The 27,643-nt window shown below is 36.9% G+C and overlaps 3 protein-coding genes across 11 annotated transcripts in view; all 3 read right to left on the bottom strand.

Annotated features, from left to right (window-relative positions):
- The window catches only part of LOC147846472 (uncharacterized), a 563,173-nt gene that overhangs the window by 392,921 nt on the left and 142,609 nt on the right, over positions 1–27,643 (bottom strand). The gene's annotated exons all lie outside the window — the stretch shown is intronic.
- itgb1b.2 (integrin, beta 1b.2) lies at positions 248–14,594 on the bottom strand. Its single transcript, NM_212928.2, has 13 exons — positions 14,459–14,594; positions 14,215–14,281; positions 13,931–14,016; positions 13,624–13,828; positions 11,611–11,781; positions 11,321–11,529; positions 8,535–8,690; positions 8,360–8,455; positions 5,943–6,032; positions 4,554–4,694; positions 3,963–4,165; positions 3,660–3,880; positions 248–849 (listed from the first exon to the last, which is right to left on the bottom strand). The coding sequence occupies exons 2-13, from the start codon at positions 14,279–14,281 to the stop codon at positions 653–655; spliced, it is 1,842 nt and encodes a 613-aa protein (NP_998093.2). The 5' UTR covers positions 14,459–14,594; the 3' UTR covers positions 248–652.
- The window catches only part of itgb1b (integrin, beta 1b), a 48,774-nt gene continuing 37,611 nt past the window's right edge, over positions 16,481–27,643 (bottom strand). For 2 of the 9 annotated variants that reach the window (XM_087239907.1, XM_087239906.1), the window contains exons 11-17: positions 24,602–24,804; positions 24,288–24,526; positions 23,897–24,119; positions 23,420–23,652; positions 23,153–23,319; positions 20,138–20,215; positions 16,481–19,709 (exon numbers count right to left, since the gene is read on the bottom strand). In XM_087239907.1, the coding sequence (XP_087096033.1) occupies positions 20,138–20,215; positions 23,153–23,319; positions 23,420–23,652; positions 23,897–24,119; positions 24,288–24,526; positions 24,602–24,804 (1,143 nt within the window). In that variant the 3' untranslated portion in view covers positions 16,481–19,709. 9 annotated transcript variants of the gene reach the window in all.

Genomic DNA, 27,643 nt, shown 5'->3' with positions numbered 1-27,643 from the left:
GGAGCACCCGGAGGAAACCCACGCAAACACAGGGAGAACATGCAAACTCCACATAGAAACGCCAACTGACCCAGCTGAGGCTCAAACCAGCGACCTTCTTGCTGTGAGGCGACAGCACCTACTGCGCCACTGTGTTGCCTACAGTCAGATTGCCATTATAGATTTACAAAGTAAAGTGAAAAGCTTATAGATTAATAAAAATGTTCAAATTTTACATATATATAAGTGAAAGTGCAACTTGACAAATCGGTTTTGAATGTTTAGTGATACATTATTGTAATATTTAATATACACCGCATATTCCACTATAAGAAATGATCACTCAGGGTCTTCTTGACAAATTGTACCACTGAAACCAATTGAAACACCCATATTTAATCCCAGGCATTAAGACAATTCACTCTGTGTAGTATTTTTGCATCACAGCATTTCTAAAAATATAAATTGTATAAATCTTGTATATACTGTAAGATCATAACCTGTTTCGTAGGTTATAATAACATGCAAACATATTGCATCAACCAACATCATCTTACTGACCTATGATGACACTCAATAATTAAAATGTATAACATGTGTCTCAATATGATGTACAGTATAAATTGAGGGATATGCTTTCAGGTGTCAGTTTTTTCCTTTTCACACCACTGTTTCAGGTTAGGCAGATTTCACAGGTTGGACCTTGACAATTGTCCAAACATTTACACTGTCCACATTCACAGATGCCGTGTCCATTACAGATCAGTTTGTTACTGGCCAGACAGCTCGAGGTATCCATAGAGCATTGGCATGCACTGCCGGCGTAGTTAAATTCACATGCACACTGCCCGCACATACATCGACCGTGACCTGTGGAGAACACATGAACATATTAAAGGTTTCCACCAAAACTGATGAATCTTTAATCTGACTTTATGGTTAGATCTATATAAATGTGTGTTTTTGATTTGCTTTAGAAGCCATTTATTAATGCAGTCCATATAGATTATGTTTATGATGCATGAACAGGCTTTTTGTAGCTCCAAAAGCTCCATTCATCCGCATTATAAAGCTGGGGGGAGCCATATTATTTAATATAACTTTGACTGTGCTCATCTGAAAAAAATAGGGTGTACACTATTGGCTTGAGCATGACTTTTCATTCATTCATTCATTCATTTTCTTGTCGGCTTAGTCCCTTTATCAATCCGGGGTCGCCACAGCGGAATGAATCGCCAACTTATCCAGCAAGTTTTTACGCAGCGGATGCCCTTCCAGCCGTAACCCATCTCTGGGAAACATCCACACACACACTCATACACTACAGACAATTTAGTCTACCCAATTCACCTGTACTGCATGTCTTTGGACTGTGGGGGAAACCGGAGCACCCGGAGGAAACCCATGCGAAGGCAGGGAGAACATGCAAACTCCACACAGAAACACCAACTGAGCCGAGGTTCGAACCAGCGACCTTCTTGCTGTGAGGCGACAGCACTAGTTACTGCGCCACTGCCTCGCCTTGAGCATGACTTAATTCTTTTATTTTATTTTTTGGGTATACTATTCCTTTAAAACAAACAAACAAAAAAGATAATCTACCCACAGCTTTGGGTAAGTGTCCACAATGTTTTTGTGTTCACACCAAAGTGGCATAGAGTCTGTTTAAATGTATATCTTGTTACTCTAACGCAGTGGTCACCAAACATGTTCCTGGAGGGCCGGTGTCCTGCAGATTTTATCTCCAACCCTAATCAAACACACCTGAACAAGCTAATCAAGGTCTTACTAGGTAAACTTGAAACACAAAGACAGGTGTGTTGAGGAAAGTTGGAGCTACACCTTGGAGGGACACCGGCACTCCAGGATCGAGATTGGTGACCCCTGAACTAACGTGTTTATTGTGAATTTTGAGGCCACGAACATATATAAACTCCTGAGCATAAGCCCTTAGTGGATTTATGCATGGTGTTATATCACTCAGCTCTTCTGTTTTTTGTTTTTTGTTTTTTTTTTGTGAAAGAACACCAATAAACTTTATAAAACACATCTATTTATGCGGAGATTATTATTAATACCTGCATGGTTTTTTCATATATGTTAAATTCACAATATAAAACTCTAAATACATCTCTGTTGGTCCCTTTTGTTGTGTATAGTTATAATTTAGCGCATGTTTTATGCACTAGATACATAACTCAGGAGCAGTAACAGATGAGCAGACTTACAGTAGCTGCTTACAGATCACCCCTAATGCAAATCTAAAACGAGCATCTACTTGTTTGTTTTTCAATTTTTTTTTTTGTCAAATGAAGTACGATTATTTTCCACGTTAGTGTTTCAGAGTTCATCACGCTGTGTGTGAACAGGCATTGACATGGGCTGCAGAGCAACAGAGCAGAGGTCATTAATATTCATGACCATTCCAAATATGGTCAAAGCAGTGCTTTTGATTCCCGGGGTAATGGGGTATATGCACTGGGACTTTTTGTTTTCAGTAAGCCAGCGCATTCAGTTTTAGTAAATTGTTACAGCGTTACAAAATTGTTGCATTTAATATCTGGTTTCTTTGTGAATCAATGATCTTTACTGTTTGACTGAAATACAATATAAAGTGGGTCTCAGACTGGACGCACTGAATTATATTCCATTGTTCCATTAAATACAGAAATATATTTTTCCACAGTATTTTCAATGGAGTTTCAGCACTCACCTGCTGCTCCTGATGACGCTTGCATTTAAACAGTCTTTCATCTTCATTTAAGAGTTCACACTTAGCTGATGATTGTTTATAAAGCTTGTTTGGCATGCTGTCCCAGGAGAGAGCCCTGAGCTCATAAGATCCTCGAGCCCGGGGCTCCCATCCGTTTGCAAGGCGAGAGGGGAGTTTGAGCTCAGGTAGATCTCGAGAATCCCCCTGCTGTAGTAGCTAATGAACAGATAGTGATTGCTCTTAGGAGATAACTACTTACTAAGAGCATGTCTATGATGCCGATTTGGATTAGTCAATTAACTTAAGTTGCATGTTTTTGGACGGTGGGAGGAAACCGGGGAACCGGTGAGCTCGGGGAGAATGTGTAAACTCTGCACAGAAATGTCGGCTGTCTTGGTAAGGACTAGAACCAGTGACGTTCTTGCTGTGAGGCAACAGTGCTAACCACTGGGCCACCGTGCCACCCATCTAGGAAAGAAGGAAGGGTAGGGGTGAAAGGGGGGATTCTTCAAAACGAAGATGGCTTAGGAATCGTCTGATTGGTGAATCATAAATTGAAAAATGCGGGACCAGCTGCAAGCAGTCATAAGAACCTGATCCTCTTGAAATTAGTTTATGAATAAACCTCACTTAAAGGTTGACCAACTTAATGAATGCTTAAGTCGGTCTAACTGATTATATTTCAATCAAATAACATTCTCAAAGCTGTAAAATCAACCTCATGAAATTGAAAATAGTCACATCAACCGCACACCGATTAAGTTAATCAGTGGCTGAAAAACACTTGCTGTGCATATAGCCCATTCCTCCTAAATGAGCATTTTTAGAGAATTTTCTTTAACTTAATTGTAGATATCAAAGAACATGTCGAATCAATGCACTCTATGGCACCTTTAATCTCTGTCCACTAGCTTGAATAGATTAAGTGAAGAGGGCAAATATTGACTTGACATTAAAGTCACTATACCTCCACAGAGCTTGTTGTTGAAGCGGTCGCAGCTGAAGTTGTTGCACTCGCAGTACCTTCCGCTGTATCTCTCCTCCGGGTTTTCTCTTTTCTTACACTCACAGGTTCCACAGACACATTCGCCATTGTTGCTGCAGATGCCTGACGACATATCCATCTGGCAGTATGCATCCAGATCCTGGGTGCACTCACAAATTCTGCCAGATCGACCTTCATTACACCTGATATGAGAGAGAAAACAGTCAGTCAGAAAGTTTGTCATGTCTTCATTTATGTAGGAGAGAGAATGACAGCTTCTCAGACCTGCAGACTCCACACTCCAGCGTTCCCTGTCCTCCGCTACACTCGGGGCTGTTTTTGATCCCGTCTTTGTGACACTCACATTCACAGATGTAGTTGAGAAAGATCTCCACCTCCTCGCTGAACCCCAGTGGCTTGATCTTTATGGTCTCTGGTTTACCTTTAGACGGACAGCCTTTAGCCGTGATTTCTATATCAAACAACACCTGTGAGGCACATATAATGAAAACACAGTGTTTACATTACAGTTGCATATTTTTTAGAATGGAAATAGAAACTAATGTGTATTTTTTTGGAGGGGGAGGGTGGAGGGAGTGAAATGTTCTTTTGAATGCTAACACAGTAAGCACATTACAAGACAGAAGCTAAATTTATGGTTTTTTCCAAGTTAATACTTAACATTTCTTTATAAATTATAAATCAAATATATAGACATTCATAAATGTTTCATTGTGGCATATCAGATATCGTTACATGTAAATAAATAATTCAGTTTCTTGTCAGTAATGTATTTTAGTGGGTTTTGAGTTACAATTCATGTTATTTATTTAGTGTTGTTTGACATAATGAAATATATTGCATTCACTCTCTCACCTCATCCCCAATGGAGATGTTGGAGCACTTTCTCCCATCTTCTCCTCTTCCATTCACTCCGTTCTTGCAGTGGGAGACGTAAGAGATGGACACACCATCAGGTAGCTTGCTGTTCTCCACAATCACCTCAGAGGACAGAGGCTAATGCACAGAATTAAACACAGAGAGCATATTAGTGCTGGGCAAATATCAAAAATAAATCAAAGCTATACATTTACAGGCATAGTTTCCTAACCCTCATCATGATCTAAACTGAAGACTTTCTGTGAGATATAAAATTTTTGAACAAATAAAACATTGTCTTTAAAAGAATAATTGATGAAAAAAGACATGAGAGTTTAAACATTTTAAGGTTTTGAGTAACCTTTAATTTTACTGCCACAGAACTGTTGATCTGACTGTGCCACTCAACCAATATTAAAATGGATTGAGTGCATATCTAAGATTATGAACAACCCTGTAGCATGTTAGCAGTGAGTTAAATCTTACATCTATGTTGAGTAAAATCCTTTGTAAGGAACTAATGATTTTAGTTTCAAATTTTAGTTTTAGTTTTAGTTAGAAACAGCGATTTTAGTTTCATTTCCTTTCACCTTTAAAAAGAACTAAAGCTGAACACTATCAAACATAACTGCTAATGTTTGATTTGCTTGTTCGCAGTATGCTAAAAACAAATCTATTAATCTAACACATGCCAATACGCTGAAACTTCTTTTAAAAATATGCTGAAACATCTATAAAAATAAGCAGAAACATGCTAGCAACCCAATATGCTAGCAGTGTTTAAAACATACCACGAATGTGCTAAAATAAGCTAGCACTGTGTTAAATAATGCTAACAACTTGCTAAAACATTAAAGTGTTGTGCTAAATCATGTTAGCAGTGAGTTAAATCATCTATCTAACAAGCTGTGGCTGTCAAGTAAAGAAAGGAAATAATAACAGTGATTTTAGTTTAATTTCCTTTCAACTTTAAAAAGAACTAGAACTGAACACTATCAAACATAACTGTGTGAACTGTTTGATTAGCTTGTTAGCAGTAAGATACAAACAAATCTATTTATCTAAAACGTCAATATGCTAAAACATCTTTAAAAATATGCTACATCTGTAAAAATAAGCAGAAACATGCTAGCAGTGTTAAAATATGCTATGTGCTAAAATAAGCTAGCACTGTGTTAAATAATGCTATAAACATGCTAACAACTTGCTAAAACATTAAAGCGTTGTGCTAAATCATGTTAGCAGTGAGTTAAATCATCTATCTATCTAACAAGCCTGTGGCTGTTGAGTAAAATACTTTGTAAAAAAGGAAATAATAACAGTGATTTTAGTCTAATTTCAACTTTAAAAAGGACCAGAACTGAACACTATCAAACGTGAACTCACAATTAATGCATCAATGACGAGCTTAGCCAGATTGTCCCCACTGGTGGAGAGTGTCCCCACTGCTGAGTTAGGCACTTTAGCAGACAGCTCCTATTGCAAAACACATACATTTGTACTCCAAGTCAAACTCAGTTCATTAAACATTCTCAGTTAAAGGATTAGTTCACACAAAAATTGTAATTCTGTTATTAATTACACACTCTCATGTTGTTCCAAAGCCTCTAGATCAGGGGTGTCAAACACCTGCAGAGTTTTCAGCCCTGCTTCAACACACCTATCTGTAGATTTCAAACAAGCCTAAAGCACTCAGTTAGTTTGATCAGGTGTGTTTAATTACTCTTGGAACTAAACTGTTCAACGCTGCGACCCTCCAGGAACTGAGTTTGACACCTGAGCCCTAGATGTAGGGATGGCTGATGTGATTGAGTTTTGACTCAATGTTGAGATCCTGAAGAATGATAAGAAACACCCAGATCACATGACTAAAGTGTTTCGAAACACCAGGTCACGTGACTACAGCAATGCAAAAAATGGTCATTTTAGAAGCGATTTGATGTAAAGTCTAGATAGGATACTGCTGCAGATATACACACATCAATACAGCATCATTTTTGTGACACTGCATAACAATAATTAATATTTTTACAGTACTGTGACGGTTGGGTTTAGGGTTAGGGTGGGGGTAGGCGTTAATAAAATACAATAAATAGGAAATTTAATAAACAAGATAAATAATACTCTGTACAACTACTGTTTTTACATTACTGTGCGGGTTGGGTAGACGTTAATAAAATACAATAAATGGTCAATTTAATAAATAAATAAAAATAATTCTTGTTAACTTGCTGCCTCAACTGTATTTGATCTAGCAACAACCGCGATTCAAAACCTGGCGAATCTGCATTTGACTGACAGGGTCGGAAAAACAAATATCTTTCTTACGTAGCCTAGTGGACTGTGCGTGTACACAGAGTAACGATGCTGCAAATGGCCCGAGTTTGAATCCCGGCTTGTACAAATATTCTGAAATTATGACTTGATGTATTTCAATATTGTTACTTTTTATGACTAAAACAAGACATATTTATTCACAAAGTGTTCAGTGGGATGTCAGACCAATGTTAAAACAAAACACGTCACAAGAACAGAGCATTTAAAAACTAACATCTATAGCTGCATCACCCTGAATTCAAACCCATTATCTCTGCATGCTAGTCAGGAATTCTCACCGCTCCACTAAATCACTTGAAACCTCAACTCTACAACATGGGTTTTAATACCTCAATTTGCTTTACTGTTTCTTTGCTGAAGCTGTTCCAGAGTAATACATAAAAATGACCACTAGATGTCTGTGTACAGATGGGTTTCGAAACGTTACAAAACTTCGACACATTTGCTTCATTCTGTTCAAGTATTTCATGAAGCCTTGCTTTGCCCATCACAACCTATATGTTTGTTTATCTTTAGAATACAAATTCTTTGAGAATTCAAGAATGCTTTCATTTTGTTTCTTCTTCTCAGAGTCAGTAAAGGGTGAACTCTCAGGATCACGAGTGATCTAGTGTTTGTATATCGCTGGAGAACTACACATTTTCCACTAAAATGAACTACACCTCCCATCATGCACCTTACGCATACACTAGTTCCACATTGCGATGGATTACTCACACACAGCGGAAGCTCATCATGAACAAACGGCCAGAACTATTTATACACCTTACTTTTTACATACACTTTGCTGAGTCTTTTTTCTGTTAGCATTAGAAAGCGTTTTCCTTGCCTTGCCCTTCCGTGTTTTTGTTTATTCTTCCTGTTGTTTTGCGCCCTTCCCTGACAGTTTGCTTGCTTTTGACTATGTTCTTGGATTTTGTGTATGCTCCTATTTGCCCCTGCATGTGGATCCTTACCTCTGTTGTCCAATGTCACAGTGAACATTATCTTGGATGCCTACCCATGACTTCCTCAGTTTGAAACAATGTACTGGTGCATCCAAGGCATATGAGGCATATGCGACCTTGTGTGTATAAAATAAAACTGAGTGTGTAAAATAAGCCCAGTGCACTTGTGAATGTGCGGCCTATACTGACATTGAAGGGAACCTTGAATAAGTCATCATTGTTTTATGTGTGCTCAAAAGTATTTTTTTAGCTTAATTATATTCCACTCGAACCACTGAAGGCATTTTGTTGGTTTTGAGGATTGTTTTTTTTTCTTGGTATTTTATGTCTATGGAGGATGTGGGAGCTCTCAAATTTAATCTAAAATATCTTCAATTGTGTTCTGAGGATGAATAAGGATTGGAATGACATGTGAGTGAGTATTTAATAACATAATTTTCATTTTTGAATGAACTATACCTTTAAGTTTGAAGCTTATAATGATGAACATGATGTTGTTGCAGCGTGGCATGTACACACCTGATAAAGATCCCGATACTGCTCTGTCACAGCAAAGATAGTGTGAATGCTATTGTCAGTAACTGTGTCTACCAGCTGAGAGAGGCTGGGGTAGTCCTGTGAAAATACATCAAATGATACATAAAGATGGATAGTTAAACTAGGGTATCAGTCTGTCTGAGAAACCCATACTTACAGAGTAGTCACTTCTGGTGTACATATTATCGTCAAGAAGGCATTTCCCATCATTTAGACGAACAATGCCACCTCGTTTTCCATCACCAGAAAAACGCAGTCCAGCATCCGTGAAAAACACAAGGAGACGAGTGACATTCCTCCAGCCAATCACGTCCTGAGATACAAATTGAAACACAGCAGACAGAATACAGGTTTTGTCCAAAGGGATGCCTAGGACTCTTATTAGTGTGTTTCCTAGTGTATAAATGCTCAATCACATGGTGACATCATGGTTTGTTTTTTTGATTGAAAAATCAGAACCATCAAGTTGCAATAGGCATGGGGCGATAACCGGTTTCAAGGTTTACCGTAGTTTGGAAAAGTCAAGGTTTTAAAATAATCTATTTTGTATTATATTGTTCCTACGGTATGTGTACATTTTTTAGGGTGACAGTATCTCCAACAGAAAATAACCGTACACATCAAAAGTTACTGGTCAGCCCGCAATTCAGGAAACATCTGAAAAACATATCACTTATAAACCAACATTCAAAATTTAAAATCATTGATGCTAGCTTACAGAACAGCTACTGGCACTGCACCCTCTTACATCCACCTGCTCCTGAAGGTCTACATCCCCTGGCACCATTCCAGAGAAGCTATACTTTCCAAAACCTTTTCTTTTAATGTTCCATGGTGTTGGAATGATCTTCCTATTCCCACACGGGCTGCAAACTCACTGGTAGCTTTCAAACGACAACTGAACCTATGTTTTCTAAGAGCACCTAAACACCTGATGAATAAAAACCAATCCGCTTGTTAAGTGTGACGTCACGTGAAGCGGCTTTCAAGTCTAAGAGGTCTATCAAACTGTATGAGACTCATCAAATGGTAATAATAAACATTTACAAAGTGCTGTAATACTTTTGAAAATCAAGACCGCGATTTAATCCATGCCTAATATTAGAAGACCAGAAAGTGATAAATTTTTTATAGATTGTTAAAATATTGGTGTCTGTGATGCAGCAAGTCCAGAGGCTGTTGTGTACACCATGATTGTATATAAAACTCATTTTAATGTGTGATATGACTAAAAAGTTGTCATAAATGAATATTTTCTCAAATAAAATGTGTAGTGGCTTGAACCTGGAAAAAATATTCCATACGTCACCACTTAACAAATGTATACCCTCTTCTCTGCTCCACCTCATCACACATCAACCAGTATACTCTAAATTCTGAGTGTGCTTCACACAGGTGGATGGCCTAAACAAACCGCTTGTAGAAACGCGTTTTCTCTCTCTCTAAAAAATGTTACTTTGTATAACTCGCACTTTTTATGTGTATTGCCTCTTCTTGTTGAATCACTGTATGCCTCCTCACTTTGGAAAAATCATCTGCTTAACACCTAAATTTAAATGTAACTTACATGTAGGGCTGTACGATAAATTTCAATCGAATCACAACTGCGATTTAGAACGTTGCAATTAGCTAACTGCAAGAGGCTGCGATATGAATTATTTATGTATTATTTAATTTGCCCAGCCAGAGAAAATGCGTGACTGCCGTCTGGGTGGGATCTAGCCAAGTGAGTGAATTGATTAGAATTGAGCAACCAAACTATACAGAACGGAGAATGGAGCTTGCATTAATAGATGGATTAACATAAAAGAAAAACAGAAGATCTGTAATATGGGAATATTTTAGTTTTAAAGTCACAGACACCGAAACAAAAACTGTTAATTTGTGAGAATTGTTGCGACAGCATGAGAAAATACAACAACCAGCAACTAAAAAAGCAGCACAGGCGGCTATATAAAGAGTGTCTTGCTAAAAAGTCAACTAAAAGTATTGCCTGTGACACTCAGTATAGTAGTAAGCAACAGCAAAGTACAATTTCAGAGTTATTTCATCCAGGTTAGTTTGCTGATTGTTCTGTATTTTTATAATATTATTATTTTTGTCTGCATACTACACTATCTCCCTAATTTTAGTTTAACTTGTTTAAAGAAAGGTAAGGTCATTTAATTAGTGTTTAATGTTTGATCTAGAGAAAAAATATTTTAATTTCTGAACATTTTAAAAACTATTTGAATAATGTTTAAGTAAGTTAATATCATTTCAGGTCCTTTTTTTAACTAACACTCGCTGCATTTTAACAGTAAGAACCTGCGATACAGATTATTGAGCTGAAGCTTGACAACAAAATAAAATCGCAAATTAAATCGAAATCACAATATCTATCAAAAAAATTGTAATTAGATATTTTCCCCAAATCGCACAGCCAAGTAGGGTCTGAAAATGAACAGTGCAGTGGCTTACTTCATATCGAAAGAAAAGAAAGATATCAGAAATGCCTATACAAGAAGAAATCTGTGTTTTTGAAACGAATGTTCTGTGACGTCTGTGACTTATTTTATTTATTTAGCCTGACATGTTTACTGTTCCAAAATATTATAAATGTTTCTGAAAATAAAATATATCAAGTTCAATAGGGATAAAAAATTATTATTATTTTTTTTTATTTTGAACCAAGGTACTCACAATACCGTGATACTGACAAACAGTGCTATTTTTATCTAAGGTTATCATACCATTAGAATCTTAACCGTCCCATGACTAAATATATAACATGACGACGCAGCAATTTGTTGTACACAGTATCATATACTTTGTGTTCAGCTTTCTCATTCCTAAATTTGAAGCATTTACCATTAGATTCGATGTGTGCACAGGTACAACACTGCATGTGCAAACATGTTTTGACTCTAGTTATTTTTTTGAGGAATGTTCATCTTGACCCACCGTGCAGACAGCAGCCTGCATCAATGCCTCTAATCCTGCCTCTGAAGAATCCAGGTTTCCAGAGGTTTTCAGCTTGCTGATTTCTTGTGTAAACAATGCATGATCGTCCGTCAAGCTCAGTACATTAAAGTAACTGAATGGAGCTATGCAATTATCTGGAAAACATGGGTTCGTCTGAATGGAAGGTTTCCTAAAGAATGAACCAAAACCTGCAAACAGGAGTTATCGGATCATTTAACAGCTTTAAAAACAAACAAAGGTGTGAACGAGAGCGTTTGTGTCCTCCTGACCTATACGCAGGTCTTTCGTGATGTCCTTCATCTCATTGGCGAGTTCGGTTCCCAGGTTTTTGAAATTTTCCAAATTGCTCAGCATAGAGTGACTGAGGTCCATCAGGAAGTACAGATCAATGGGATAATCCTCTGCCCTCTTAAACTTGAGAGTAAACTTCTGTGCTTCTCCTGTGGAGAGAAGAGATGAGAAACATACAGAAAGGTAAAATGTGTTTCTTTTACAGGGGATCAGACCTCTTACTATATTCATAATTAAGTGAATAGTTCAATATAAAGTGAATATACAGTTAAAGTCAAAATTATTAGCCACCCTGCATGTTTTTCCCACAATTTCTGTTTAACGGAGAGATTTTTTTCCAACACATTTCTAAACATAATATTTTTAATAACTCATTTCTAAAAACAGATTTTTTTATTTGTCTTTGCCATGATGACAGTGAATAATATTTAACTAGATATTTTTTAAGATACTAGAATTCAGCTTACAGTGACATTTAAAGGCTTAATTAGGTTAATTAGGCAAGTTAGGGTAATTAGGCAACTCATTGTATTACGCTGTTTTGCAACTGTCTTAAGAGAGATCCCCAGACTTCCCTCTCCCCAGACACTTTCTCCAGCTCCTCCGGGGGGATCCCGAGGCATTCCCTGGCCAATCTTGAGAAATAGTCCCTTCACCGTGTCCTGTCTCTTCCCCAAGGCCTCCTCCTAGAGGGAAATGCCTGGAACACCTCCCTAAGTAGGTGTCCCGGAGGCATCTGAAACAGTTTGCTTTCCACCTCAGCTGACTTCTCTCAATATGGAGGAGCATCGGCTCTACTCCGAGCTCCTCGCGGGTGACAGAGCTTCTCACTCAATCCGAACTCATTTCGGCTGCTTGTCTCCGAGATCTTGTCTTTTTGGTGATGACCCAAAGCTCATGACCATAGGTGAGAGTAGGAACGTAGATTCGAGTAAATCGAGAGCTTTGTCTTTCTGCTCCGCTCCTTCTTTTTCCACAACAGACCGGTTCATCGACTGCATTACAGCTGCACCAATACGCCTGTCAATCATTACCTTCACTCACTCATGAACAAAACCCTGAGATACTTAAACTCCTCCACCTGTGGTAAGGACTCTCCTCCAAACTGGAGATGGCAAACCCTCTGTTTCCAGTGGAGCACCATGGTCTGCTGATTCTCATCCCAGTCGCGTCTTTAGGAAAAATTCCTTGGTCTGTTATACATCATTCGGGAAAAATTGCTGCGCGTTAAGCTCTCTTGGCCACCGTACTTATATAATGGACCGTATGATGGCTCAGTGGTTAACACTGTTGCCTACCAGCAAGAAAGTCATTGGTTTGAGTCCCGGCTGGACCAGTTGGCAGCTCTGTGTGGAGTTTGCATATTTCTCTGAGTGCTTCAGTTTCTCCCACAGTCGCTAATCGTGAATTTAATAAACTTAATTGGCTGTAATGTGTGTGAATAAGTGTTTCCCAGTACTGGGTTGTGGCTGAAAGGTCATATGCCGGAATATTTGGGAGGTGATTCCACTGTGGTGACCTCTGAAATAGAGACTAAGTTGAATGAAAATGAATGAATGCTGCTGCTTGTTCATTTTCTCATTACAATAACTCATTCACTTTCATTACATTGAGTGGCAAATTTATTCTCAAATTTATTTCTGCTGTGACTAAGAAACAAGAAACAAAATAAGTCAATTAAGTTTGGCGCAACATTCTTAGCAAACAAATATTTTTGTGTTTAATACACGTCTTAACATAGACAACTAGTCATCTAATAGACAGATTACGCAAACTTCGAATCTGTAGTCCTTTATTTCTGTCTATTTGGTCACTAGTCTATTTTTGACTGTTGTTAGACATCTAATAGATTTTTACTGACAGCCCAAGCCCATTGCTTGCTGAGTTGAGATGACTAAGCAATATTTTGATTGACATTTGGATGAGAGTGTCATGATTCTTTTCTCAAAACATATTTAGACAGATCCAGTGATGTTTCTGTGATCCAGTACCTGAGCGAAGGTTCAGCTTGACTTTCTGTGGCTGAATCTGCGTGATTTCATCGGGCCTCAGATTCTGTCCTCCATCAGTTTTACGGTTTGTGACGGGTTTGTTCTTGTCAATAGTGACCGCTCCTCGAGGGTTTTCTACACCGTCTGCAGTGCAGCCAGCTTTCGCCATGGACTCAATGTCATCACAGCGTGAAGGTTTGAAATCCTGTTTAGATGCAAGAAGAGACTTGCTGAGCTACACATCGTCCAGGAAGACTCTGATCAACAGTCATACAAGGAGAAAATCAGTGTAGATGAAAGAACTTACAGGATCTTTGCACCACACACACTGTGGGCCGATCTGAATACACTCTCCACAGGTTTTGGCATTTGCAGAAATGCATGGATTACTGTCTGAGCACAACACAACAACATTCAGTGATTACTGATTTTGCAGAACATCATTTCTAAAGGTTTTTCTTTGCATATTAATAATAAAGCACTTCACATTTACCCACATGATTACTAGGAAACAAACCCCAAATACCTAAACATTAAAATGTTCCCTTAGGCACTAAAAAGTTGATGTTGCTAAATTGAATATTAGCCTACCTGTGTTAGCACCGACATAAGAAACAAATCCTAGCAGAGCTGATAATAACAAAACTGTTATATCCATCTAAATGTGAAAGAACAGGATGCTGTTAACACACTTTCTAAGTTCTTAATGTCAGATTAAATGTATATGAACACTGCTTATATTGTAAACAGGATCTACATTGTAAAAGCTGACCAACATATATATAACATAAACGCTTTACTTACATTTAATTTTTACAACAGTTCAGTTACTTACCTTGATATGTAGCTACTGCTAAGGCTCCTCCTGAAGTTGTGTTGTAAATAAATGTTCACAGTATAAATTTACAGGACGTTTCTGAAATATTGAAGTAAAGTTTGAGTGTAGTTTACTTTGTTCATACAGTCTGAGTGTCCTCTCGAACCTAAAAGTAGGGAGTTGTGGAAGGCTTGGTTCTGATTGGTTTATGACATACCGGTCAAAATTCTCCCGTCCCGCTTTAATACAGTTAAAGTATTCCCCTGAACCACCAGGGGACGCCCCTTGCTCTTAAATGTGAATGGCTGTTCAAGAGAACTATACTTCCTCTCATTTAGGCTTGAAAACACTTTAAAATAAATATAAAAACGGCCGCATTGCCTTCCTTTCCCCTTATTTTCACAGCCTAATGTTGACAGGTGTGGTTTATGAACGATATGTGCCGTTGTTTTCCAGGTAGGCTAGTTAGGCATAGTTAGGCATAGGCCGGTATAAGATTCTGACGGTATGATAACCCTGGATAAAATATCACGTTTCACAGTATTGTTATTACTGCGCTCAAATAAGTTATTTTTATGTTTGTAAAAAAAAAAAAAATTTTACATTTTTTTCCACTGAACACTGCATTTCAGGTTCATTAGCTTGTTATGCAGTATATAGATGATTATAGCATTTTTTTTTTTTCAAACATTTGCTAAATTGTGGGCTGTCCAGTAACTTTTGATGTGGATGGTTTAGTACTGGAAATATAGTTGCCCTAAATAAATAAGATCGTCTTTGACAAGATGTAAAATAAATAAACTTAAATATACCCTAGGAACGGTATGACAACTTTTGCTATTTTAAAGCAGTGACTTTTCCAAACTGCTGTAATCCTTGAAACCGGTTTTCATCCCATGCTTTTGCACTGCTGAAGTTCTAGTTAGACCTTGACAGCATTACAGTTCCTCATCCCTGTGCCACAAACACTAGTATAAACATGGAAACAAACAGAAACATATCTTCAAGCTACTTCAGCCGTTCTAGCAATTAAGCACCTTGATAAGCTACGGCACTTCTCTTTAGCATACACTTCATAAAGGATCTTCATGAAGTAAATGATTTTTCCCTTATTACTACAGATGAATTACTTTAAATTTACACTTCTTTTATGATTTGTTCAATGATTTCTATGTAATGTTTTGGCTTTTTGCGGGGAATCGAAATAAAAATCTATATTATTGATGCTGTAAAAGGTCCCTTATGAAATTGAAAATACTCATAATGTTTCCAGAAAAATTCAGTGGCTGAACAACACTTCTGTGCATATAACCCATTCATAACAACACAATCTACATCAGCTTTGCGTGAAGTCAAATAGTTTTAGGAATTCTTCAGCCATAGTGTCGTCCTCCCTCCAGCGTGCAAAACTAACTACAAATTTGATTGAGGATTTTAAAAAGTTGATTCAGCATTTGTTTTTAGCGCTGTTACTCATGTCCTTGGCATGAGTGCACGCACAATCTGCATGAACAGGTGCGCAGTTGTTCAAATCTACATTTGCTGACAGACAGTTTGCACTTTTTATCAGAATTATGGGAATTATCGGCTTGACAATTTATAATTAGAAGAGCATTTTTTAGTCTTTTTTATGCCTTACCCAGAAAATAAAAATACATATAAATACATTTAGATCATTGACTTTAATCATTACCTTTGGAAAGTAAAGACACTTTCAACCAGCACAAAAAAAATGTTTCTGAAGACAATCACCTTTAATGCATTTTTAATTGGTAAAATAAAAATGCACATAAAACCCATCATTCCATAAATGTTACCTTGTTCACTTTATATAGATCAGCTCATCTGTCAAACTGAATCAAATTTTTAACAGTACCATGGTATATAGCCTACGTGCTGAATATAAATGGATGAAAAAACAAACTACACAGCTAAACTGTGTAAAGCGCAGACATTTCTAAAAGTCATTTAATAATAAAATCTCTTACGTTTGATTATAAGGCATGCTGACTCACAAAAACAAACCTGATAACAATGCAGTCCAGTGTTTTGGGTTCTTTATTTCAATAAATAACTAGTAGAAACAAAAGACAGTGGGCTTGATGCAAAAATGAAAAAGGCACTTACAATGCAAATTGTGTGTAACATGATTACAATTTTACAAGCTCTGAAGATAAAAAAGGGAGAAACATGTAATTATTTTTTTATAACACTGATCTTTACCAACCAACCAACCATAATCTAATGCAGTTAAAATGGACAAATTCAATTATAAAAAGAAATGTGAAACAACTCCACTCACGGAGAGACTAAAAGAAACGACAGTAAAATATAGTTCTTGCACAGTAGACGTAAATATTTGGCATCAGTGAAAGAGAAAAATCCAGGACCTGAGTTTCATTCCTCATTCTTTAAACAAATGTAAAACCTGAAGATCTTTTCATATGACATTACACTAATGTCTGCACTAACCACAAGTTGATTGTTTCATTCACAGACAGTGGCCAAAAAAATCCCTCTGACATTTTCTGAACAACTCAGATGTTGCAAAGCGGAAGGCATTTCAATCAAACACTCAAAACCTTTACAACAGTTGGTTTGCATGATACTAAATCTGTCCATTTTAGATTCAAAATCATTAGTAAGCGCAATAAAAAAAAGTCACAAAACCATTTGACTCGCAGACCAAAGCAAGGCGATGTAAGCACACACACACATCCAGACTCGCATAGGCCTAAGCATTATAGACTGGACTCAAATCAGCCAGAATTATGCAGACGACATATGCAGAGTCTACATGAGAAAAGCACCATGTGTACAAACAGCAGTGGTCCGCTACAGTTACCTACTATACCAGTGACAGGACACCCCATCCATTCATTAATTCACAAAGTTTCCTGTACCATCAAACGACACAAACTGATTCGATTACTTAACTAAATACTGAATAAAGCAGTGGATATCCATTAAAGGAACACTGCTCTTCTTTTGTTTTTGTTTTTTTTGAAAAAGTCTTGATTTACACGTCCCCTAGAGTTAAGTAGGTGAGTTTTACCATTTTTAAATCCATTCAGTCAATCTCCGAGTCTGGCAGGAGCACATTTAGCTTAGCATAAATCATTGAATCAGATTAGACCATTAGCATCTCATTTAAAATTGTAAAAGAGTTTTGATATTTGCTATTTAAAGCTAGACTCGTCTGTAGTTCCAACATCTACAAAGTCTGATGGGAAATGGAAAGTAGCTATTTTCTAGAGGCTGGTATGTCTAGGAACCATAATCTCGTTCTGGTGTAATAATCAGGGAACTTTGCTGCCATATCATGGCTACAGCAGGCACAATGAAATTATACAAACCTTGAAAATAGTCCAGAGCAAGCTACTTATTTTCCATTAGTCTTATTACACAGCATAACTACAAAATGAGTCAAGTTTTAAACAGAAAAAATGACTTTTTGACTGATCGAGATGCTAATGGTCTAATCCGATTCAATGATTTGTGCTGCACTGAGCTAATAGCGCTCCCGCCAAACCCAGAGATCGACTGAATGGATTCAGTAAGATAAAACTCAGTTGTTTAACACTTGTGGGCTTGTAAAAACACCCTATTTCCCTCAAAATAGTGGAGTGTGGCTTAAATATCAATCTGTCGTGTCTTAGACAACATACTTAATGCAGACTTGACCTTATCTTACCTACAAAACCCCTGTCATCTATCCCAATGCGTCGGCTTTTAACATTCAGCAAAAACAAGGCAGATCTGTGGCTAAAAGTCAAGGGAACATTGAGATTTTCAAAGATTACATAAAAAAAGTAAAAACTCAATGGAAAGCTGCTTTCTTTAGGCTGACATGACTAGGATTTATACTTTCATTCTGGTGTAATAATCAAGGAACTTTGCTGCCATGTCATGGCTGCAGAAGGCACAATGATATTAAACAAAACCTGAAAATAGTCTCTACTTATCATTTTCCAACAGTCTTATTACACAGCATAACTACAAAAAGAGTCAAGTTTTCAATAGGAAAAACGACTTTTTGACTTTTAGTGAGATGCTAACGGTCTAATCTGATTCAATGATTTATGCTAAGCTAAGCTAAGAGTGCTCCCGCCAGACCCAGATATCGACTGAATGGATTGAACAAGGCAAAACTCGATTGTTTAACACTTGGGGGCTTGTGAAAAAAGCTTATTTCCAAAAAAAGCGAAGTGTTCCTCAAATTTCAATCTATTATGTCTCAAACAACATTCTTAATGCAGACTTGACCTTATCTTACCAACAAAACCTCTGTCATCTATCCTAATGTGACGGCTTTTAACATTCAGAAAAACAAGGCAGATCTGTGGCTAAAAGTCAAGGGAACATTGAGATTTTCAAAGATTGCATAAAAAATGTAAAAACTCCATGGAAAGCTGCTATTTTCTTTAGGCTGATATGGCTAGGAACTATACTTTCCTTCTGGTGTAATAATCAAGGAACTTTGCTGCCATATCATGGCTACAGCAGGCACAATGATATTATACAAAACCTGAAAATAGCCCAAAGCAAGCTACTTATCATTTTCCATCAGTCTTATTACACAGCGTCACTACAAAAAGAGTCAAGTTTTAAATAGGAAAAATGACTTTTTGACTTTGAGCGAGATGCTACTGGTCTAATCCGACTCAATGATTTATGCTAAGCTAAAAGCGCTCCTGCCAGACCCAGGAATTGGCTGAATGGATTCAATAAGGTAAAACTTAGTTGTGTAACACTTGGAGGATTGTAAAAAAGCCTATTTCCCCCCAAAAAGCGGAGTGTTCCTTGAATATTTATCTATTGCGTCTCAAACAACATTCTTAATGCAGACTTGACCTTATCTTACCTATAAAACCCCTGTCATCTATCCCAATGTGACGGCTTTTAACATTCAAAAAAACAAGGCAGATCTGTGGCTAAAAATCAAAATTGAACATTGGATTTTTTTTTTTTGCATAAAAAAGTAAAAACTCAAGTTTATACATACTGTACAGTTTCTAAAGGATGCATAGAAACACAGGTTAATTGATTATACTGAACAGTGGCAAATGCACAGCCGATAGGTGGTTTTAAAAAAATGCAAAAAAAAATTAAAAAGTTAAAGAAACAAAGTGAACTTCAACGCTTCTGTTCCTCTTGAATTGTTCTGCATACAGTGTAGATTGGGGATAGACACGTTCGTCCATTATTTGCCCTCATATTTAGGGTTGACCACCGTTGTCACAGCGCTCTTGTAAATGGGGTTTTCACCCTAGAGAACAACAAAAAGAGACGAAAAATAAAATACAAACAACATAATCGTCAGGGTTAGCACACTGCACTGCAAATAGATTAAACAATGGTTAAAGCAAGCATTCCTAAAGGCACAAAACCAAGCACAAACACTGTACTTGCAGTCATCTTGTATACGCATTCATTTAAATACTAGTGCATTTAGTATCGACAATCGTTTGAATTACACTCTTTTTAAATGACATGCGGGTGAATAAATCTTTTTTCTTCATTTGTTTGGGTAAACACTCTCATCACTTTGTGGCTTGTGATAATTAGTGAATTAGACAGGACATTTTACACACTGTTCACAAGGCTGAGGTTGTTGCTGAAGAACCAGAAAGGTGAACAGACAGAAATGCAAATAAACAAAAGGCCATGCGAGGAGGAGAGAGGAAGAGTACAGACTCAGAGCGCGACGCCTTTATTTCCATAACTTGGATTCTGGAATTTATTAATGGGGCTCTTGTATATGGGATTCTCTTGCTAGATATGACCAGAAGAAAAAGTATGAAGAGAGGAGGAGAAAACAAGACAAAATATGACAGAATGAGAAAAGCAGAATTTAAGTAAAGAAAGCAAGAAACTGAAGTGATTAAGAAAGAAGCTTTTACACAATGACATGTTGACATTATGACATTTAGATTGACAGTGATGCAATGACATTTATTTATTGTAAATCAATAAGTTTCTATGTTCACTGATTCTAATTAATCATTTAACAAGCACTGTAGCTGCATGACTGACCATATATGAATGTGTTATCAGTAAAACAAAACTGAAAAATTGCTTAGTTTGGTATCTGCAAATCAACTTTACCCATTTTATTTTTTAAAAATGTGCCTGTTAAAGGTTTAACAAAACAGTGTGTTCATATGAAAAGGGGCAGAAATCAGCCTATTGCATGTAAGCTATGTAAAATCTTGATAACATCACAAATAAACAAAAACTCAGGAAATAAGGAGAAAACTCACTACAAAAAAGGGAAAAAGCTGTGCAGATATGAAGTTGGCTGACTCATTGCACTTTAAATAGACACACAGGCTTTTTCATAAACCCTCATGCAAAACAAACAAACAAAAAAAAGTTTATAAAGAACCGAGGCCTTCAGTCTGTCAGTGTAATATTTAGGATGATCTGAGAGCTGCAATACTAACAGTGAGCAGCAGGGGGCAGCGATGACCTCATCTGGTGCCAGAGAGGCCACACCCACTCAATGAGCACAGACATCACTTGTACTGTGCTTAAAGGGATAGTTCACCCCAAAATGTTAATTTCCTCACGATTTCCTCACACTTAAGTGGTTCTAAACTTTCATAAAACTCTTCCCATAGTAAGAACAAAAAAATACAACGAAAGTCTATGGTAACTGGTTTCCAACATTCTTGTTTCATGTTCACAGCAGACCAATTGGAGAATGATGACAAAATTTCCAGTTTTGGCCAGACAAAACCAAACTATACTGAGAAATATTATATTTTATCAATTAAAAGCAGCATAAATAAACTTCAATAATTTTTATGTAATACACTTAAGCTTGAAAACACCATGAGTAGCCTTTGTTAGCCTAGTTTTGCAGTCTGGATGAGTCAAAGCCAGTTGGTAAATGTATTTTCTTCTTTTAAAGTATTTTATATACATCATAAGTAAATCATAAGTACTTATTATTTAAGAATTATACAGTATCTTAATGTCATTTGGAGAAACTGGCACATGCAAATAATTTTTTAATAAAATTCATATTGTGAATCCGGCGTAGTTTGCTCTTATGCTTCTAAGAAACACTTTTAAGAAAATTCTTAAGACGACATGGGTAAATGAGACCCAGCGTGACCTCACTGTGTCCAGTTTTTGATATAAATCCCTACCTAATTACAGATTAACAGAAGTTACCTATGATATGTGGAAAACATTATGGGGTGACGGATCACTTGAAATAAGAGAAATAAGGAAACTTGAGGCCCGTACATACCAAGCATGATAACGATAAAAAAATAACTATTAAAAGAGTTCTAAAAATCATTCACAGTGTTAAAAAATAGCACAGTTCACACCACAACGATAAAGATACAGAAGAACAATATCACTGAGATGACTTCAAGAATGATTTTCCCCAGCAGATAAAACACTGTCAGCAAATCAGAATCCATTGAAAATTAAAGGGCTTTTGCAATTTAAGGATCCAGACGACACCGTGGAGAAGCAGACTGCTCGATGTTAAGCACACTTTTAAAAGGTTATCTAAAGATAAAGACTATCATGGAAACAATTGGTTATGCCATGGGAAATAATGACAAATAAATACAAAAAAGTTACAAATGTCATGCTTGCACACTGAAGTAGCGCAGGAATCCAGTGCTAGCTTCAGTGTCTCTGTGTTGCCTTCTCTACAATTGCTAAGGAACTGACTATGATAGCTAAAATCACTTTTGATTAGATTAATGAACCCTCAGTTTTCATGTTTCTGGGTTTCTCAGCAGCAGAAGTCGTCATAGTTGGGTAAACATAGAGCGCAGGGAAAGGGAGAGTACAACAATTTTTTTAACAATCTTATTTGCTGAAATAATAAAATTAAAACTCCACAATGGTGTTATCAAGATTTTCAGAAAAAATAAAAAATAATGTGTGACTGACAACGGCAGCCAAAAGAGAACAATGTCCAATTTACCGCCCTGCCCCATAGACGCTGCATTAGAAACGCCTCACACAAGAGTTTTCAGCTTAGTCCCTTTATTAATCTGGAGTCACCACAGCGGAATGAACCACCAACTTATCCAGCATATGTTTTACGTAGCGGATACCCTTCCAGCTGCAACCCATCACTGGGAAACATCCAAACACACTCATTTACACACACACACACACACACACACACACACACACACACACACACACACACACACACACACACACACACACACACACACACACACACACACACTTCGGTCAATTTTAGCATACCCAATTCACCAGTACCACATGTCTTTGGACTGTGGGGGAAACCAAAGCACCCTGAGGAAACCCACACTAACATGAGGAGAACATGCAAACTCCACACAGAAATGGCTACTGACCCAGCGGATTTGAACCAGCGGCCTTCTTGCTGTGAGGCGAACGTGCTACCCACTGCACCACCGCATCATCCAGTGATAATTATTTTTTGTAATTTGATGCTAAGATTATACAATACATACAGAAATACATAAAAGGGGTAATTAGTCACAAGCTCAGTATAATGTTTAAATGCGCTATTGGCACACTGATGCCACCTGTTGGTTACAAGGAGTAATGCTGAAGTAAAAGCATCATCTAAAAATAAACAGATCATTATAGTTTGTCTGTGTGGTATTTTTCGTTATATTTATCGTTATCATGCTTGGTTTGAACAGGCCTTTAGTATGAAAATAATTTAGAGAAACATACCGCGTCCCACTTAGCATTCATCTTCTCCTTCTCGAATTTGGCAAACTCTCTGCGGTCATGAATGATCATGAGCAGCTTCCAGATGAGCAGAAGGGCTAAACCTATCAGAACGATTCCTGCGACCACACCCGCTACAATAGGGATGATGTCAGGGCCAGAGGGACACTCTGTCAACACGGACACAAAGCATTAAGGGACACAAGTTAAACATTATTAACATAAATCCTACATCAAGACCTCCTGGTGCTCTTTCAAAACTTCACCTACCAAGCTCCTCGGCCACGTGGACCATAACGCTGCTGTCGTTCCTGGTGGCGTAAGTGAAGAAGAACCAGCAGTCGTTGGCGTCCCGCTCTTTGCAGTGATTGATGATGGGCTGATCGTTGGGTTGAGGAAGATCCTCTTTCTTTTTCACGACCTTCATAGTAAAATAGCTGCATTGCTCCTCGCACGTGTCTTTCTTGTCACCGGTACCAAATGCCCGGCACTGGACGCAATCCCTGCAAGGAAAATGTGTTTATAAACAGAAACATTCAACATTTCCCACATTATTATAATTTGTTGCAATAGATTATAAAATAGTAATAAGATATGACTGAAACAAACTCATGTTTCAACAAATTCATCTAGATAATGTAAACTTTAGCTACAAAATGTAATGGATTTTAATACACCAGGAATTATTGGTTGTGTACACCTGAAGTAGTTCCAGCCAGATCTTGGTGGCTTTAGTTAATAACTCACTTGTGTTCAGTACAAACTCCAGGGCACGTTGGGCAGATTTCACAAGTCGGACCCTGAAACTTGGTGTCGGTACATTTACAGGCGCCGCATTCACAGTTGCCGCGGCCGTTACAGATCTGTTTATTGCTGGCCAGACAGGTGGAGGTGTCCAGAGAGCAGTCGCACGCGCTGCCGGTGTAGTTAGCATCACAGATACACTTTCTGCAATCACACCGACCGTGACCTGAGAGACGGAGAAACACTTTTAGGTTGAAGCTTTAATCTGTTAAAACATTTACAGTAATCATTCATGTGTCAAGATTCAATCAGAGCAGTGTTATTGTCAGTATATTAGCATTTTAAACACATTTTGTGGTATTTATATACATATATAAAAAAATCTCATTTGTACCTCCACAGAGCTTGTTGTTTGAGCGATCGCAGTTAAAGTTGTCGCACTCGCAGAACTTTCCACTGTATCTCTCCTCAGGGTTGTCTCTTTTCTTGCATTCGCACGTTCCACAAACGCAGTCTCCGTTGTTGCTGCAGATGTCAGTGCCATTATCCATACGACAGTTTGCGTCCAAATCTTCAGTCCTCACCTCATCTTTGCTACATTCACAAACTCTGCCAATGCGTCCCTCATTGCACCTGAATAAGACCATATTTATCAGTTGAGTGTGAGGAGTATACAGATGCTACAGCCAGTTTGAGTGAATAACTCACCTGCACGCTCCACACTCCAGGGTACCATTGCCAAAATGACACACTGGGCTGTTTTTAATCCCATCTTTGTGACACTCGCATTCACAGATGAAGTTGAGGACGACCTCCACCTCCTCAGTGAAGCCCAGCAGTTTAATCTTCATGGTCTCAGACTTTCCATTCAAAGGACAGCCTTTTGCAGTGATCGCCACCTCGAATGCCACCTGTCATGCAGAAAGACAAGAGTGAGCACTTGCTGAATTTTGCTTTGTGATCTTTGCCATTTTTAATAAGTTTCATTCTTTTAATATTATTTATTTATTTATTTATTTATTTGCTTTAATGCCATATCAGCAACATTGGCTATATTTATGGCACAACCTTTACAAAATAAGCAATATATAACCTGCAATCACATCCATTTCACATCCGTCTCAGCATGGATCAACTTTTATGCTTTTTTCATCACCAAGTTTTTTATTATTTTTATTAAATATGATTATTTGATTATTTAAATGAGTATTTAACCTTGAAATATTTGAACTAATAAATAAAGTTAACACATTGCTGAATATAAGTATGTTCAGTGCATTTGCCTGTCTCTTTGTAACTATTTTCAGGAGTCTCCAAACTAGGTCAGAGGTCTCGGTGACCTCGAGTAAAACTGAAGGGCTGTGGACTGGAAGCAACTGTTTCTATTGTTATTTATATGGGTTTATACCTAATCTAAAATGTCTAAAGTGATTTTGCTATTTTTACGTTTTATACTTTTAAGGTGATTCTACTTTTTATTTAGGATAAAGTTTGTGTAGTAAGAATATAACTGCTTGAATGTAGATTATACCGGTTTTTAACCAGTTTTGATAAAGACGGCTGAGGGTACACTCAGCCTTGGGTAAGAAACAGATTGTACTTTAAGTGTGTGTGTGTTCTATTTGATTGTGGATCCTTTCCACAGGTCTGGGATCAGTTCTAAACAGTTTAGTGGATGTCTGACGTTTATTTGCTTAAGATATTGTTCAGAATTGTACGCACGCACCCACATGGAAATTTTCCAAGTCTATCTGTCATTTAACCAATCAGGTTAGAACACCTATATGTATGATGCAGTTAATGCCGTTATGTGAGAGTATAATTGTTATTAATTTGTGATTGTAAGTAGAGCGGCCTAGGAACTCATTGCGAGTGTTGAAGTTGGCTTCTGCTGATGAAACTGCAAACTATCTTCAGTAAACTTTATTTATTTATTCAAATCTTTGACTCCGGCTCTTCTTCATCTGACAGACTGCTCATTTTTTGGGGTAAAACTGTAAATAATCCTTACAAAACATACAAATAATAACAACAATGAAAAAGAGTCATACGCAATCTTTTAATTTGATAATTAAATACTCAAAAATTCCTCTAGAATTAACCTTTTTAAATATTTCTCGTAAAATAATTTCTAAATAAAAACATTTTCTAATGTTATTTGAAAAAACACATTCTTTTAAAATATGTTTTATTATCCAAATATTCTTACCCTTTCAATAAATATCACTGCACTGGATGATAAAGAAGATAAAGAATAAAGAAGTGTGTTTCTATAGAAAATCATATCTCTGCTTTAACAGTAAAGATAGGTGTTCCTCAAGGTTCAATTTTGGGGCCAATTTTGTTCTCTATTTATATAAATTAACTTGCTAAAGCTGTTGAGTCTGTAAATGTACACTTTTATCAGATGACACAATAATCTGCTTCATCTATAAAAGTGGTAATAGACTTTGTACAAAATACTTTTAATTCATTCCAAACATCTCTTGGTTGCTTAAAATTAGTATAGAATGCAAAAATACCCGAAAAAGTTACATTTTATAAATATTTAGGTGTCTGGTTTGATGATAAGTTGACTTATATGACTAGTTTTCATATTGATAGTCTTTTTTTTTTTTTAATTAGGTTTTAATTTTCGTTAAAAAAAAGTTTCTCCTTTGCAGCTCGAAAATGTTTAGTTGAGAATACACTTCTAACAGTATTAGATTATGGAAATATACTTTATATGCACACACCTCTGAATGGGGGAAGGAACGTAAGAACAGCTGAGACTTAAAGAGAAGCAAGCAGCTGCTTAACCACTTTGCCTGTTGATTGAAATATTAGCTCATTTCTCACATTTAGTAACTGCATTTACGGAAATAGGGAAGCTGTTAAATATAACATTAAAGAGTTAGTTCACCCATAAATAGAAATTCTGTTATTAATTAAACACTCTCAAGTAGTTCCGAATCCCTGCAATGCAAAAAATGAGTTTTTTTCTTGTTTCTAGTGCAAATATTCAAAAATTCAAAAATGAGGAATTGTTTCATAGACAAGAAAATAGTGTCTTGTTTTCATAAATGAGTCAAAATTAAGTGTTTTCCTTAAAAAAAAAAAAAAGCTAAATAAACTACCAATGGGGTGAGTAAAATAATCTTATTTAAAAGTGTAAAAAATACTATTTTGCTTACCCCATTGGCAGTTTATTTAGCTTGTTTTAAGGACAACTCACTTAATAATTCAAACTTTTATTTTATTAAAAACCAACAACAAAAACACAACTCAGTAGTATATGCACACCCTGATCTAATGCAGAAGACAATCAATTGTGGTGCACAAAAAATATTGAAGGAACTTTGTATTTATTTACAGTCGATCCACTGATGTTTTGACAAAGTTTATGGTTCCTTTTCTGGACTATGAACATCTTAGGACCTTTGCTGTCTAAGGACCATGAGGGAGCTCTCAGATTTCATCGCAAATATCTTAAATATCTTAACTTGTGCTGTGGTTATGAACATTATGATTGGAATGATCTGAAGGTGACTCATGAATTACTAAATCTTTGGTTGAATTAACCCTTTAACAACACTAAGGAGTGATTTAACTGGAATCACTTTCAGAATATATTTGATTTTCAATAAATAAACAATAAAAACACTCACAGCCAAAGAGTAAGTTTAAAAATTGAAGGAAGAGTGTATGCTTAAATAAATGAAACAAAACAGCTAACATCTATTCTTACAGCTATCATTTTATAGTGTTTGT

This window comes from Danio rerio, chromosome 2 (assembly GCF_052040795.2).
Source record: "Danio rerio strain M-AB ecotype USA chromosome 2, GRCz13ab, whole genome shotgun sequence".
In the NCBI taxonomy this organism is placed as follows: Eukaryota; Metazoa; Chordata; class Actinopteri; order Cypriniformes; family Danionidae; genus Danio; species Danio rerio.
Note: the sequence above shows the minus strand (reverse complement) of the source record. Positions and strands in the feature narration are given on the sequence as shown.

Excerpts from the sequence above, each read along its gene's own strand:
- itgb1b.2 (NM_212928.2), bottom strand. The coding sequence starts at position 14,281 with ATGGATATAACAGTTTTGTTATTATCAGCTCTGCTAGGATTTGTTTCT. Across the intron at positions 14,017-14,214 it reads TTATGTCGGTGCTAACACAG|ACAGTAATCCATGCATTTCT; the intron begins GTAGGCTAATAT and ends TGTTGTGCTCAG. Across the intron at positions 850-3,659 it reads CAACAACAAGCTCTGTGGAG|GTCACGGTCGATGTATGTGC; the intron begins GTATAGTGACTT and ends TGTTCTCCACAG.